Source organism: Triticum dicoccoides, chromosome 1A (genome assembly GCF_002162155.2).
Source record: "Triticum dicoccoides isolate Atlit2015 ecotype Zavitan chromosome 1A, WEW_v2.0, whole genome shotgun sequence".
Lineage (NCBI taxonomy): Eukaryota > Viridiplantae > Streptophyta > Magnoliopsida > Poales > Poaceae > Triticum > Triticum dicoccoides.
Window position 1 is genome coordinate 64,380,046 of NC_041380.1, and position 11,867 is coordinate 64,391,912.

The window sequence follows — 11,867 nt, forward strand, 5'->3', positions numbered from 1 at the left end:
GACCCGCGGCGCCGGATGCGACGCTGAGGTGCTGCCGGAAGCAACCGCCGTCGACGCCATCCATCGGCCCGCATCACCACCATGCCGCCTGCCACCATCACCGGCCTACTCTTGAGCGCCGCTGCGCTCGGCACCGAGCGCCGCGTCCCCGCCCGCGAGATCTCACCCGCGACATACCCCACGCGCGGGGGAGGTAGGGGCCCCGCTGCCACCGGCGTCCTTTGGCGGCGGCAAGGGTGGAGGAGGGAGGGGGTGCTAGCGGCGGAGATCTGGAGCCCCCTCCCGGACACCTCGCGGGTGGCGGCGGGGGAGGGGATAGGGTTCTTTCTGGATGATCTCGGCACTATCAAATTTCAGGAAACAACCAGGCTGGTGTGCCTTTTTTTACAGAACTCTATGGCTGGAGAGCCTTTTCGTGGGTAAGCAGGTGGATCAGAACATTTGGTGCCTATTTAACATTTTATAAAAATAACTACTATGAAAGCCACACCCAACAGCCAGCTATTTGACCTTCGTAAACCTTCTTTGCCAAGTTATACAAAGCAACAACACATGTCTTGCTGTCTATTTTTTTTATTTTTCGCATCAAACAGACACCACATATGAACATCTAAAACTTTTTAGTTAGCTTCAAATCCATAGATATGAGCATCTTAAATTCTTTAGTTAGCCTACATTGATATGAGCACAGCCAATTGAGTAGGGAGAATAGACAGTATACCATGTCAACATCACCATTAGTAGACAAGCACATAATCCATGATATATGTACACGGTACACCATTGCATTTTTTTAGTTGAAAAGAGATCAGAAGCATCCTAATGAATTACATCGAGATAATCTGATTGCATGTGTTTTAAACGTCCATGCTGGGCCGTGTCTTGATCAACACGCATGCAGATTCGAAAGCACATCTCATATTTAATTTCTACCGAGTATAAACATGAAAGTTGTTTTACTCAAACATATAGTAAGGATAATCCTATAAGAACTGTACAGGCAAAAAGACCCATTCTGGTTACCCTGCCACTGGCCCATCTCATAGCAGTTCAGACAAACACACACATAACATGATAAGAGTACAAAAAACATCAGAACTCACTGACATGCATGGCACAAGCTAGCAAAACAGAATGATTAGATTATTTAGAGATGCATCAACACCAATCACGAATTGGACCGGAGCATGTTATCCGCTTGTCCAGCAGAAAATTAAAGAGGTGGTGCCTTTTGGAAACAAACCGCTCCATCTTGATCCCATTCAACTCAATTTCTGATGCTACCTACAACACACAGTTGTGTCTTGTGGCCTTGTGGGGATAAATATGTACATCTGCCAGGAGAAATTATGCATAAAATTGAGCTATGAGCTATGTTTTATTTAGAATGCCAGGTCATAAAATTGAAAATTTGGAAAAATTAATGGGATGCAAATCATTTTGTGGTTTGAGTGCTGCTCATTGTACATGACTGACTTGGTTGAAGTGAAGAAAAATAAAAATACCTCTTGGTTTTGGTTGAGCTTTCCTGCAAGTGGTAGCAATAGGGGTTTTTTCCCACAACTTGGGGCTCCAAGAAGAAGAGCCATCCATTTATGTATGTGCACGAAACAAACGCAGCTTGGTTACTGTATTTTGAAGAAAAAGTTTCAGAGATCTTGGTGCTCACCTAAATAAGATCGCAGAAGAAAATGTATCATGAGACATTCTACATTGCAAAAATAGGAAACTAAAATACTTGAAAACTTGGAGGGTTCTACATCAGTAGACCTCAACCAAACCCCTCCATCACTATGAGCATTGTAGAATATTTCAAGCTTGTGAAACAAACAAAAAAGCAGGCTAACAATGTAAAGATAATTGTATGTAAAATATTTTATGGTGATGAATGTCAGGATGAGTGAAGGTGAACCGAAAGAAGATAAGAAACTGATATATTGGGTTAGAAGAAATTTGCAACAATGGATGATAGGAATCAGAACATACCAAGGGCATTTATTTACATTCAGATGTCGATTTTCAAAAAGAGTCTGCTCCCCAAATATAAGCCGAACCTTTAATTTCAGTATCTTTTGAATTCATGAAACAAACTCTTTTTGTGTATCAAGACGAGTGGAATCAAATCTTCAGAGCACAAGAAGTACGACCAATAATTAACAATGATTCACAGCGAAATTGCATAGTATCCTCACCTGCTACTGGTTCCTGCCCTCTACATTAACACCCGGGGCAACCACCGCCATGGCATCTTGTGGATCTTGTCGCCGATGACACAACCGTTGAGCATGATCCTGGATAACATATGCAGTGTCACCGCCGTCGGCTCGTGCTTGACTGGGACAAGGTGTCTAAACAGGGGCTTCCTCCCAAATCCTCACCCTGCACGTACAGAATAAAAATGACGAGACGAGCACATCATGAATTAAGCAACTATAAATGTAACCTACACGGATATTAGTGTCCTAATCTTTGACCACATATCCCAACTGAACCTGTAAGGTACACATAATCAGGAACACACGCATATACATGCCAATTCCTCTGGTTTATCTGTAACATGCTATAACTTTTTATACTCTGCATCTTGTGTCAATTGGCAAAATGTTCATTAAATCACTGATTTTTAAAGATGCAAGTACATCTGAGCCATTTAGTAGTATCAGCTATAACTACACATCATAAAACTAAAATGCAGAATCATCTAGGAGCAGATCTCAAGGCGCAGTAATTGTTTAAGATATCCTTTTTTATCAGTGCCTGCAATGTTTATGCCTACACTAATAAGTCCAGTTTTCAGTCACAATTTTCAGACATGTAACACTGCAAATCGACATACCTTTTGATCCAGCCTGGAGCTTTAGGATCCATTGTGCCTACCGACTGCTTGGAGGCCGGCGGCAAGACCTCCCTTCCAGCATCGGCCATGCTCTCTGCCGCATAGATCTGGCCATCCGCGCTAAACGCCGGCACGTCGGGTTGGCTATGCCGATGGCCATGCAGGCAGCAAGGTCCAGGAATTGACACCAAAATCTGTACCTAGGAAACAACACAAAAACCATATGGTGTCTATTAGGAGAAGATCATCCAAAAGAAAAATCAAAGAAGGGGAAGAAAAAGAAAGTGAACAACTGAAAACCAAGCACCAAACACTCAACAAATAGCCAAAATACACCAACAAAATTCCAAAGAAGCAACAAAAGAAAGAAGAAGAAACCAAGAGAGAAATAGGACATGCCAATCATATAATGGGTATGAAAGAAATTAGCCAACTTAAGTTAGGACCTCACTTAATTAGTCAAAGCAACATCAAAAATATTATTTTGCTCCTTGCTAGTTGCTGTAAAAAGGCATACAGCGATTCCATATTATCGGGTGGTTCTTAACTTCTTATTGCATAACTTTTCATGAACAATATGATATAATATCTTGGATGCTCCAATCTCCAAACTGTAAACCTTCCATCTGATATAGCGGCGATAGTGAATCATAATTGAATGGAGCACTATAACCGTCAGATTCACCAGTCTAATTAATATTTTAGAGCTACTTACACCAAAACCCTGGCCCTGTGTTACCATGGAGATGGCCTGAAAGAAACCACGATTCCTTCAGGAAAAAACCCCAGCAAAACTCACTGCTTCCTCTCTATTACAATGAAAATAAATTAATTCAAACAAACAATACATGCTGCGTTGTAGCCCCTAATACGATATTAGTAGTTTTACTACTATTTCTAGACACCAAAATAGTATGAACAATTAAATCATTGGCTACAAATCAAGCAATCCCTGCTCGATTTTGAAGTTCTTTTAGCGAAAGTTGAATTGAACATGAAAAAATCAAACAATATACAGAGAGGAGCTGGTACACCTGTGGATGGGTTGGAGATGAAGTTGATGTATACAACGACACTATCTCGACGAGGACGCCCGCCGCCACGCACGGCTGGGATCTGAGCGACCACCACGAGCACACTCGTCAGGATATCCGCTTGATTTTGTTGGTATGCATATCATTTTTCTTCCTGTAACACAGATATCTTTTGCATTAAGAACAATACACATGTCTCCATCTTCCACATGAGGTGCATAGGTTGGCTTGTCCTTGCCTTGAGACACAACAGCTATTTGGGATGCCACATGAGACTCATACTGGGTAGTCATTTGGGGATTTCAACTGCAATGTCAGTTTCATTTTCCAGTGAGAGCCAAAGAGTTGTAGTTTCTTTCACTCAAACTATAAGCTGGACGCAAGAAAGAAACATACTGGACAATTATTACAAGATTTAACTGCAGGCTACTTTTGTTTTTCAGGCAGGATCAAAGGGTTGTAGCTTCTTTCTCACAATCCAATAAATGAGTGAATCTGCACCAAATCAAAATAAGCATCAGATTGGATGTGAGATGGAGCAAAGAGGGATAGGATGGGATTGGATTGGGAGAAGCACGGACCAAAGCAAAACGAATTAACCAAACCTCATTCAGTCCAACATACCAAATCAACCTAAAAGCACACCGAACTTATCCAGACCCATCGCCGTCAGCGGGCTGGGCACTCGGCAGGCACGTCCATGCCTTGTGCGCCACCAGCCTCTCCACCGCGAACGGCCTCCCCTGCACCTGCGGGGCTCTCCTGGTCCTCTTCTTCTTCCTCCTCCCCTCCTCCTAAGACCACCACCCCGGCACCCAACGGAGTTCAAAGAACAGTGGAACCCGATGGCACATCGATCATAGGGAGCGCCATGGCGCGGCGGAGGAGAAGAATCTGGGATGGGGGAGGCGGCGGCGGCGAGAGTTAGCATGGGAGAAAGAGGGAAGAGGAGAGGAGGAGGCGGCGGCAAAGAGGGAAGGCGCCGTGGTCTCGTGGAGTCTTGAGCGAGACCAGGTTAGGTTAGGCCAATCCTACATGCGTGAGCGACTTTGACCAATCCCGTTGCGTTCATTTTGTCGTTTCTTATCCGACGTGGCTAGTGCGAGAGGACGCCCCTTCCGCACACGTTAATGTTTCTCGATTTGCTATCAGACTGGAAAATAGAAATTGCATTAGTGTGCAAAAGGTAGCCAAGGGTCGTGGTGCGATGTTTGTCAACATTAGCCACATTGTTGGTCCATCCAATTCCAGTGCTCTGATATAGTGGGCTCTGTTTAGTTTATAACTTTCCTGATCATTTTGGTCCATCCAATTATAGTGCTTCTTCCATGTGCGAAACATACATAGTGCTCGTAAATGGCAGTCATGTACCAAATTTTCAAGCAAGCTCCGTAGTGATGGTTCACCTAATAAGATGCTTCTCTCCTACTGCACTTTCAGTGTGAAATGGTAAAACTGAAATTGAGTTGGGTTTACATTGGAATTGTTGCTGACTGCTAAAATGCCTACTCCAGCCTGAGTATCATTTTTACCTTTGACAGTCGCTAAACTGAAATCTAAGCGTGGATGGTTTTGAACCTCGGAACATGCAGAACCAGAAGCCGAGGACGAGATCAGACAGCAGGTAGCCAAGGAGGAGGCAGAGTGTGGCAGTCATGGTCGTGGGCGGGGCAGAGGCAGGGGGGCCAAGACGGCGACTCCGGAGCCAATGCCGTCAGGAAGGGGCAGAGGCAGAGGCCGTCCTAAGAAGGGAACCGGCAGCCCTGGCGCTTCTCCTCTGGAAGCCGGGAGCTCAGGACAAGGTGGGAAGAAGAGCGGGAAGCGAGGGAGGCCTCGCAAGTGATCGGCCGAGTTTTTTTGGGTCAGATCAGCTGGCAGCGATAGTGGTTGTTACTCTTTGGTGCTGCCGTGCCAGTGCTGCAGGTCCTGATTATGCCATACTAATCTGATGGCTTTGAACTCCTAGTCTAATGGAGATGGCAAGGGCTAGATTCATTACCTCCTGCAAATTGTGGATGCTAGCCATGGACACTGTAGGCACGAGCAGTGATGCTTTGGCGGCTGATGTTTTCTGAAGGAATGAACGAGTCATCCTGCAAGAAAATTTACCTTTTGCGCGAAATGGATGCAGAACAGAGTAACAAGAATGCGCAGTTTTTTTCTTTTTTGAAGTTAACAAGAATGTTAAGTTTTATCAAAAAGAAAAACACGTTCAGGAAAAGTCGGACTGGCGCGAGAATCCCCGGGCCCGATGTTACCTTCCGTCGGAACTAAGAAATGGAAAAAATGTGCGTGATACGGTGATAGTATACCGATGAACGTCGGCCCACACCTCCTGATGCTGCTCGGCGTGGAGACGCCGTCGCCGGGGCGTGCGGCGAGTTCTTGGTGGAATCGTGGTGGGAAAATGGGAGAGGCTGCTGCGGTATGACCTCGAGAGCCGCAGCAAGCCGGAGCTCCACGAGTGCAACCGCGCGCGGGTAGCCGGCGGCTAGACGCGCTCTACCGCCACTACAGTGCGTCCCCCTTCTCCAAGTGAGAAAGGCTACTGGTGTTTTTTTTTAGAAACTATCGATCTTTAGCAGTTGATGTGATGTGGTGATCAAAAGGTGCTCGATTTAAGGTGACAATGCACTGTAACATGGTCCATTCTTAGTTTCATTCCTGAGTTACGGCTAGAAGAAAGGTTCAATTTATCATCGCTACTTTTTTGAATGACTATGTGTTGTGTCATGGAACAACAAACTTAGATATAAGGACATTGATCAACACAAGATTATAATTTGCATTGTGTAAGTCGATGTGACTTATAACTGGAGCAACAAATTATTGACAGCAAAATAATTTGCATGGCAACACTTCCAATTCTCGAACAGGACGGGAACCTTTCCGGCTTCAAGAATCTTGCTTCTTCTCAATAAACATAAACTTCAACGGAGCAAAACAAACCGAACTTAAGTGACGTCTACGGCGCAACAACAAATCAAACTTAAGTGACGTATAGGTCCTATTTGCTGGGTGCAGGGGAATAGGATTGGCCTACTGCAGTACTGCTGTGATGGTCGTCGCCGCCAGAGAGCGCCGGCACTAGATTGAGATTGAGGGGACGCTTGCGGCTGTGAGACACGGAGCCGGCTGCGTCCATGGCCGGAGTGGTGAGAGACGAGCCAAGGAGTGGGAATGCTGCAGGCGTCGGGCAAAAGGGTTGGGCTTTTCACCCCGCAGTCGCGTTTTCACCGGCTCTCGAGCTGGGATTCCAAACTCTCCACGCCAAAATTTCACGTGCGCAAGATTCCTCAATCCCATTACTGGCAATCAAAATGTGCACAAATTTTACACACTCACTCCACGGGTACATGACTAGCAAAAAATTGCACAGGCAAAACTGTGTTCAGTAATCAGTATCCTCTCTCCTTCAAGAGCCACCACTATAAAAATATTACTAGATGGAACCATTGGACATCGAGGAAAAAGATGCAACTCTTGACTTGCACTACTAGCCTCTACCAGAAACAAAAAGAATTCCAGCTACAGGAAATGCTGGAGGATCATACTGCAACTGTCAACACAAATTCATGTTAGGACCGAATGATGAGTCATTGAGGTAATGAGGAGATAAGGAATGGCTTACAGTGAACTGCTCTCCTCTATGTACACTTGTACATATAGAAGGATACTAAATGGGAGGTTCGGTACGTATTCCCGGCGTTGTTGCGTTATCTGTGTCATCAACGAGACGGCGGAACCGCGCCGCAAGTTCTTGGTAGAACTGCATATCTGATGGACTTACTCGGTCGATTGCCGACTTGAAGTGTGTAATTGCTACTTCTGGGATGTCAAAGTTCTCCTGGTAAAAATCCAAATAGTTTATCAGCAAGCTTCTAGTGAAGAAAACACATCCAGTCCTTGTGTACCAGAATGGGCAAAGGGCAGGTAGCATACATCAAGAGCAGCTACAGCGGCTTCCCTGCAGACGAGCTTTATGTCGGCGCCGGTGTAGCCTTCTGTGAGTCTAGCAAGTTCGTTTAGATTGACATCGTGACTGCAAGGAATGCTGCGTGTATGAATCCGGAAAATATCCTCACGGTCAGCTTCATCTGGTGGTTGAACATCAAGCAGTCTGTCGAAACGACCTAGTGCATACATCATTCATGAAGTTAAAACCAACAAAAGATAGAGAGCACTGCATGTGTAACTCAACAAGGAACATAGACCATAAAATGCATGTGCATAATCTGTGTAGTTAAGACAGATGACCTGGTCTCAGAAGTGCAATATCGATTTTGTCAGGACGATTCGTAGCTGCAATAACAGTGACACCAATCTTCTGGTCCAAACCTGTTGCAATCATGGTAATTATAGATGATAAAAACCTAACTGGCAAAGATATGTAACAACTAACATGAGTCCAGATCGTAGGTTTTCAGCATTTCCAACTAAGAATGAAAAGACAAGCAAATACTCCCTCCGTTCGGAATTACTTGTCGCAGAAATGGATGTACTAGACGTATTTTAGTTCTAGATACATCCATATTCGAGACAAGTAATTCTGAACGGAGGGAGTAGCACAGAGCCCAGTAACTAATACTCCCTCTGTCCCATAATATAAGACATTTTTGCAAGTAGCTTGCAAAAACGTTATATTTGGGACGGAGGGAGTAAGATAGTAGGATACCGGGGCCTCAATTTTGACTAGTAATTGTCCATTTTAATGAATGTAATCTAGGTTTACTATCTAAGATTATTCTGTTAATTGTACCAAGAAAGAACAACCTGTGCGGAATCAACCAGTAGAACCTAAAGAAATAGTAGAAACGTCATATCTGCTCTAATTTACATGCTTGACTGCTTGGTTTGTGTAGTACTCACTCCGTTGCTTGGTTTGGGACAGAGGGAGTAGTCATCAATTAAATCAACGACAGCCTATAATACAAGAGTAACCCACTTTCCAGTATTTAACTACTTAATAAAAAATCAATGATTTGATCAAATAAAGACTGAGGTAACAAGTGACCAGTTGCTGGACTACCATCATGGACCAACCAACAGGTCCCTAAGTACCAAGGCTTACCATCCATTTCCTGTAGCAACTGACTGAGTACCCTATCAGCAACAGATATGCCATTACTTCCATGGCCACGAGTTACTGCAAGCCCATCTATTTCATCAAAAAATAATATTGCAGGCGCATTATCCTTCGCCTTAGCAAATAATGATCTCACTGCCTTTTCAGAGTCACCAACCCATTTGCTGAAAAGCTCAGGACCCTTAACTGCAAGGAAATTCATTTTTGCTTCAGAAGCTACAGCGCGAGCCATTAATGTCTTACTGCAACCTGGTGGTCCAATCATTAGCAATCCTCTAGGAGGGCGGATCCCTAAGCGTTCAAACGCGTCTGGGCATTTCTGTGGCAACTGGATGGCTTCAATTAACTGCTTCTTGATCCTGGCTTGACCACCAACATCTTCCCATCGTACCTTTGGAAGCTCTAGCATTACCTGTACAGGAAAAGATGGAAGAAGCATTAACATTGTGCTACGTTCTACAGATCACACACATATTTTTACTGATGTTGGTGTCTATTTCCCATAAGATAGCAACACACCAGGGTGCATCTCGAACAACCAAATCAAGAACACCTTACATTAAACTGAAATTGTTATACCAGAACTTCACATCAATTGTTCTGAAATGTGCAACTTTTAGTTTAGTTTCCACTGCTCATCAGTTGGAGTCCATGACACAAATATTGACACAAACATATGAAAAGAAAGAAAAAAAAGCAAGAGAGAAGAAATGATGCTTACAAGACAAGAACTATTATGAAAAAAATCACAGCAAGTAATAAGAGAAGAAATCTGAGAAAGAAACACTAAATGAACATATAAGGTGGGTAAAAATGATACCTCACGCATCGCACTTGGTCTAATTTTTATTTTAGCTTGTTCAAAGTCTTCTTTAGTCACCAACAATAGCAACTCATCTTTCTTATCATCCGGCTCGCTACTTTCTATGGTATCACCTCTACTGGTCCAGCAATGATCCTCCATTGACATGGTTAACTTTGAGAGAGATGATGATAATGAGCTTATTTCATAACCCAAAAGACCATCAATTTCTTGAATATTCGTCTTTTCTGCATTTGTGTCACGATCACCAAGTAGTTGGGTTGAACTTTCCTTTACACTGATATAACGGCGAAGAGCACTCAATGCAGCCTCGTTGCATAGTGCAGCTAGATCAGCACCCATGAATCCATGAGTGGCAAAAGCAAGGGACTCAACTTCCTCACTAGTGAGGGAGTGGTGAACTCCACTTAGAAGGTGGTGAAGTATGTCCAGCCTCTGTCCTGGAGATGGTACTCCTGCAAGTGAATCAACAATTGATCAACTTTGACTTGCTCAACAACTTATCAACTGGACAACCCTATTATTCAACGGCTTATCATCGAAGACAGCCAGCTTGCATTTGACGCTATCTGTAAGCAGTCAACCTCAGTTTACCCTAAGTTCTGAAAACAGCTAGTACTAAAGTGATGCAGATAACAGTATATGGGGCATGATGTCTCTAAAGTATCGCAAAGTACTTAAAATGCAAGATAACAAATTGCCTATTTTTCGCCGGGGGAGGAGGGGGCATTAATCAATCGCCTACAATTATTTGTTGATACCACCCTAAATGGATGATGTTACCAGCAAAAGGAATCCTCATGTATTCGGCACATATACTAGCACTGGATTTAGTTGCACACAAATACCTTTTGTTAGGGGATGATTGCACACAATACCTTAAAAAAGAACAGCACTGACCTAGAATAGATATAGAACTGCGGTACATGAAAAACATCAGAGATTTCTACCTATTTCAATTTCTTGATCGAATCTTCCTGGTCGTAGTAATGCACGATCAATACTTTCAAGACGATTTGTAGCAGCAATCAAGATAACACGATCATTACGGCCAATCTCATCCATCAGTTTTAACAGAGTGGCCACCATTCTAAGAGACAACTCCTCGCCTCCATCCTTCCTGGCTGGAGCAATCGCATCCAATTCATCAATAAATATCTAATATCAATGAAGATACATATTATCAATCCTCAATATTGTTATCAATTAAGACATCACATACTTCCTCATTGTAATATAGAGAAACCATTGGTAATTAAATAATTCAATTCATAGACATCAATAATCATATTGCTAATCATTCATAAGTCCTCATTGAAGTATAGAGAAACCATTTGTAATTAAATACTTCATTCAATCCATAAACATTGATAACAGGAGCTATTACTAATTTTGATCACTAATAACTCAAGAGATAATGGATGATAACACCTAGCTTACCCAAAATCTAGTTCATAAGATATATTTGTTTTTTGATCTTCTTCAACTTTTGTATCTTCTTCAATTGCAGTAAGTGTTATATTGATTTTAAAATGGTAGTAACTTCTAACTTCACTTAAAATGTTAAAAAATGGTGTAAAGGATGAGGTTCCTCTAAAGATGGATGACCAATGTTTTCATCTAGAATACTAAGGGTAACCATCTGAGGATAGGAATCATTTTAACTCAGGTTCTAGAAGTCGTGAACAAAAAGATTGCTCATTTTTCTATCCCACATGATACAGGGCGAGGGAGAAAAGGTTAAAAAATTGTGACATTAGCTTCCTAAAAAGGTAGTAGACTAAGAGTATTTCAACTGCTGTTGACATGACAATGAAAAGAAGTGGTTGGCATTAGAAGAAAATCTAACCACAGCAGGTGCAGCTTGCTTAGCTGAAGTGAAAACATCATACAATGTTTGTTCACTTTCACCGTGATACTGACTAATGATCTCTGGTCCATTGATTGTAAAAAGATTGGCTCCCAGATCATAGGCACATGAAGAAGCAAGAGAGGTTTTCCCTGTTCCAGGTGGACCATAAAGAAGAAGACCTTTATACCTGAAATGAAAGAAAATAGTATATCGTTAACTAACAAATAAATGTGTTT

At 42.9% G+C, this 11,867-nt stretch overlaps 2 protein-coding genes and 2 long non-coding RNA genes across 13 annotated transcripts in view; 1 reads left to right on the plus strand and 3 right to left on the minus strand.

Annotated features, from left to right (window-relative positions):
* Window positions 1-4,023, minus strand: part of LOC119363291 — a 7,319-nt gene extending 3,296 nt beyond the window's left edge. For 4 of the 5 annotated variants that reach the window (XR_005173896.1, XR_005173898.1, XR_005173892.1 and 1 more), the window contains exons 1-4: window positions 2,837-4,023; window positions 2,193-2,379; window positions 1,506-1,669; window positions 1,244-1,334 (exon numbers count right to left, since the gene is read on the minus strand). This is a non-coding gene — a long non-coding RNA (uncharacterized LOC119363291). The remainder of the gene's footprint in view (window positions 1-1,243; window positions 1,335-1,505; window positions 1,670-2,192; window positions 2,380-2,836) is intronic. The other variant, XR_005173899.1, reaches the window with a different exon arrangement.
* The window catches only part of LOC119363260 (protein RCC2-like), a 16,139-nt gene extending 10,123 nt beyond the window's left edge, over window positions 1-6,016 (plus strand). For 2 of the 5 annotated variants that reach the window (XM_037628596.1, XM_037628604.1), the window contains one exon: window positions 5,463-5,635. In XM_037628596.1, coding sequence (XP_037484493.1) covers window positions 5,463-5,498 — 36 coding nt within the window. In that variant the 3' untranslated portion in view covers window positions 5,499-5,635. Of the gene's footprint in view, window positions 1-5,462 lie in introns of all 5 variants that reach the window. The other 3 variants (XM_037628585.1, XM_037628591.1, XM_037628578.1) reach the window with 2 other exon arrangements.
* Window positions 4,108-5,466, minus strand: LOC119363305. The gene is made up of 3 exons (XR_005173903.1): window positions 4,495-5,466; window positions 4,267-4,365; window positions 4,108-4,176 (listed from the first exon to the last, which is right to left on the minus strand). It is a non-coding gene; the product is annotated as an uncharacterized LOC119363305 (long non-coding RNA).
* A 1,118-nt stretch (window positions 6,017-7,134) lies between the features above and the next one.
* LOC119363311 (calmodulin-interacting protein 111-like) overlaps window positions 7,135-11,867 on the minus strand; it is a 9,429-nt gene continuing 4,696 nt past the window's right edge. For both annotated transcript variants that reach the window (XM_037628651.1, XM_037628642.1), the window contains exons 7-14: window positions 11,629-11,818; window positions 10,730-10,937; window positions 9,777-10,234; window positions 8,942-9,368; window positions 8,128-8,208; window positions 7,813-8,003; window positions 7,502-7,717; window positions 7,135-7,429 (exon numbers count right to left, since the gene is read on the minus strand). In XM_037628651.1, coding sequence (XP_037484548.1) covers window positions 7,547-7,717; window positions 7,813-8,003; window positions 8,128-8,208; window positions 8,942-9,368; window positions 9,777-10,234; window positions 10,730-10,937; window positions 11,629-11,818 — 1,726 coding nt within the window. In that variant the 3' untranslated portion in view covers window positions 7,135-7,429; window positions 7,502-7,546. The remainder of the gene's footprint in view (window positions 7,430-7,501; window positions 7,718-7,812; window positions 8,004-8,127; window positions 8,209-8,941; window positions 9,369-9,776; window positions 10,235-10,729; window positions 10,938-11,628; window positions 11,819-11,867) is intronic.